General features: G+C 44.4%; 1 protein-coding gene across 3 annotated transcripts in view; it reads right to left on the reverse strand.

Annotated features, from left to right (window-relative positions):
* Positions 1-1,231: 1,231 nt before the first annotated feature.
* The window catches only part of LOC112069473 (ribonuclease H1), an 8,950-nt gene continuing 6,647 nt past the window's right edge, over positions 1,232-3,534 (reverse strand). For all 3 annotated transcript variants that reach the window (XM_070438564.1, XM_070438565.1, XM_070438563.1), the window contains one exon: positions 1,232-1,551. In XM_070438564.1, the coding sequence (XP_070294665.1) occupies positions 1,465-1,551 (87 nt within the window). In that variant the 3' untranslated portion in view covers positions 1,232-1,464. The remainder of the gene's footprint in view (positions 1,552-3,534) is intronic.

The following is a 3,534-nucleotide window of genomic DNA, read 5'->3' on the forward strand; positions in this document are numbered from 1 at the left end:
ATCTCTGCCAAAAGTCGTCATTCCTCCCATGTCTTCTTCGACTACTATTTTTGAAAGTGTAAGGATAATAATTCAGCCATAGTTGTTCTGAAATGTTTATTACTTGGGMGGGTTCTGGAAGGGGGAGGTTTTCTGCACAACACCGCAACCTATTTCAGTCCAAGTCAAGCACTGATAAGAAGTAATCAGCTAGATAAGAAGTAATTCCACTGGATCAGAACACGACATTTTCGGTCGTGCTCTCCCTTTCGAGTGGTTATTGAAAGGGAGAGAGCTGGAAACGTTTGTCAGGTATCCTATAGAGGCCTACTTCTATGCGTGCGCGTCCTTACTCAGGAGCGCCCTTTAAACAAAATACAACTAAATTGACAAAACTGGTAAATAGGATGAAATAAACCAAAACGTTTCTCACAAATGTAGCATAGGTTGTGCACTCTGCAAACAATGTGTCCACTCAGACAATGAGAACGTGAAGACAGGAATACGAATATTGAATGTATTAAAATAATTACTGTAACCAAAGCAACAAACATTGTTGATTAGAAATTGTAAGAATGAACAGTAAATGTACTACTGGTGATATGTAATGGGGAATTGATATACACTAACAATCAAACGCAAACAAATCACAAATTGGCGGGAGAGCGCATTGTGCATCTGGGTGCATTGGCCTTGCAGCATTTACGGTGATATGGCCTGAGCAGAACTCAGGGCATTCATACATCTTGCGCTTTACGGCGCAGTGCAGAGCAGTTGTCAAGGAAGTGAGTTTGTGTTTATACAAGATGTACCGCCCCGCCTACGGTCAACCAATCTGTATAGCTCCGCATTGTTACAAAATTTGGCCTCTGCATGCCTCTGGAGGCTATGCAATTGCGTCACACCCTCCATATGGAGCCTCCGGCCACATTTTCAGATCAAGCATACATTTGATTTTAGTCTAAGCCTCCGCAATAGATAAYTTCACTGAGGTAAGGGGAAATATATATATATTTGTTACTGCTCGACTAAAACAATCRCGGTCAACCAAAGCCTAACGACCAAAGAATCAACCAGTTGACTAATTTGGGTCAGCCCTACTTTACTGGCATAAAAACGGTGGATGMWAACGTGGTTAGTGAATAGGCCAACTATACTACCACAATGGAATTATTTTGCAGTATTAATGCATGCTCGTATGATGCTACAAGTAAAAGCTGAAGGAATTCCTTTAATTAAATAACCAACAATATTTCAGACAGGATGCTTTATTTAATAAAATAAACTTAGAAACAGAACATTGTTCTCTGGAAAAGAATTTGGCAGCCCAACAGAACAGACAAAAAATGATCCTGAAAATTAAAATGCCCCCCCCCACACACACACCGATCTTGAATGATTAATTCTTGAACTCCCAAATTGATAGAAGTTAACTGAGAAACAAGATAAGTAAATATGACATATTAGGGCTGTTATCTTGTAAGGCTAATGTAAACGTTTTGCTGCCCCCTCTCTGGACAGCCTGTCAGCCTCCTCGTTTCCTAGGTACCCAGCGTGGCCCGGGATGTGCAACTGGAGAGAGAAGAGAGAGAGTCAAAGGCAGAAGAAGACTGTTAATAATTTCAGTTGTGCATCACCATCCTTGAAAGTTCCAAAACTTTTTTGGTCCACAACCCCATTTTGATATCAGAAAATTATTGCGACCCCAACTATGCGAAAAAGTGATGTAATCAACAGCCAATGACAGTCATTGCAAAGCAGTCGAAGTATGGGTGTATTTGCATGTCCCGGTGGATCAAAAGTAGTCAGTATTTGGTGTGGTCACCAGCTGTATTAAGTACTGCAGTGCATCTCCTCCTCATGGACTGCACCAGATTTGGCAGTTCTTGCTGTGAGATGTTACCCCACTCTTCCACCAAGGCACCTGCAAGTTCCCAGACATTTTTGGAGGGAATGGCCCTAGCCCTCACCCTCCAATCCAACAGGTCATCTCAGACGTGCTCAATGGGATTGAGATCCTGGCTCTTCGCTGGCCATGGCAGAACACTGACATTCCTGTCTTGCAGGAAATCAGACATACTGCTCGTTCTGTGCTGGGTGGCATTGTCATGCTGGAGGGTCATGTCAGGATGAGCCTGCAGGAAGGGTACTACATGAGGGAGGAGGATGTCTTCCCTGTAATGCACAGCGTTGAGATTGCCTGCAATGACAACAAGCTCAGTCCAATGATGTGTGACACACCACCCCAGACCATGACGGACCCTCCACCTCCAAATCGTCCCGCTCCAGAGTACAGGCCTCAGTGTAACGCTCATTCCTTCGACGATAAACACAAATCCGACATCACCCCTGGTAAGACAAAACCTCCGACTCGTCAGTGAACAGCACTTTTTGCCAGTCCTGTCTGTGCCAGCAACGGTTGGTTTGTGCCCATAGGCGACGTTGTTGCCGGTGAGTCTGGTGAGGACCTGCCTTACAACAGGCCTACAAGCCCTCAGTCCAGCCTCTCTCAGCCTATTGCGTTTAGTCTGAGCACTGATGGAGGGATTGTGCGTTCCTGGTGAACTTGGGCAAATGTTGTTGCCATTCTGTACCTGTCCCGCATGTGGATGTTCGGATGTACCGATCCTGTGCAGTGTTGTTACACGGTCTGCCACTGCGAGGACAATCAGCTGTCCGTCCCTCTCCCTGTAGCGCTGTCTTAGGCGTCTCACAGTACGGACATTGCAATTTATTGCCCTGGCCACATCTGCAGTCCTCATGCCTCCTTGCAGCATGCCTAAGGCACATTCACGGCAGATGAGCAGGGACCCTGGGATCTTCTTTTGGTGTTTTTCAGAGTCAGTAGAAAGGCCTCTTTAGTGTACTAAGTTTTCATAACTTTGACGTTAATTGTCTACCGTCTGTAAGCTGTAACGACGACCGTTCCACAGGTGCATGTTCATTAATTGTTTATGGTTCATTGAACAAGCATGGAAACAGAGTTTAAACCCTCTAAAATGAAGATCTGTGAAGTTATTTGGATTTTTACAAATTATCATTGAACGACAGGGTCCTGAAAAAGGGACATTTCTTTTTTTGCTGAGTATATATACACTGCTCAAAAAAAAAAGGGAACACTAAAATAACACACCTAGATCTGAATGAATGAAATATTCTTATTAAATACTTTTTTCTTTACATAGTTGAATGTGCTGACAACAAAATCACACAAAAATGATCAATGGAAATCAAATTTATCAACCCATGGAGGTCTGGATTTGGAGTCACACTCAAAATTAAAGTGGAAAACCACACTACAGGCTGATCCAACTTTGACGTAATGTCCTTAAAACAAGTCAAAATGAGGCTCAGTAGTGTGTGTGGCCTCCACGTGCCTGTATGACCTCCCTACAATGCCTGGGCATGCTCCTGATGAGGTGGCGGATGGTCTCCTGAGGGATCTCCTCCCAGACTGGACTAAAGCATCCGCCAACTCCTGGACAGTCTGTGGTGCAACGTGGCGTTGGTGGATGGAGCGAGACATGATGTCCCAGATGTGCCTACTAATGCCGA

Source organism: Salvelinus sp. IW2-2015, unplaced genomic scaffold (genome assembly GCF_002910315.2).
Source record: "Salvelinus sp. IW2-2015 unplaced genomic scaffold, ASM291031v2 Un_scaffold1023, whole genome shotgun sequence".
NCBI classification, from domain to species: Eukaryota; Metazoa; Chordata; class Actinopteri; order Salmoniformes; family Salmonidae; genus Salvelinus; species Salvelinus sp. IW2-2015.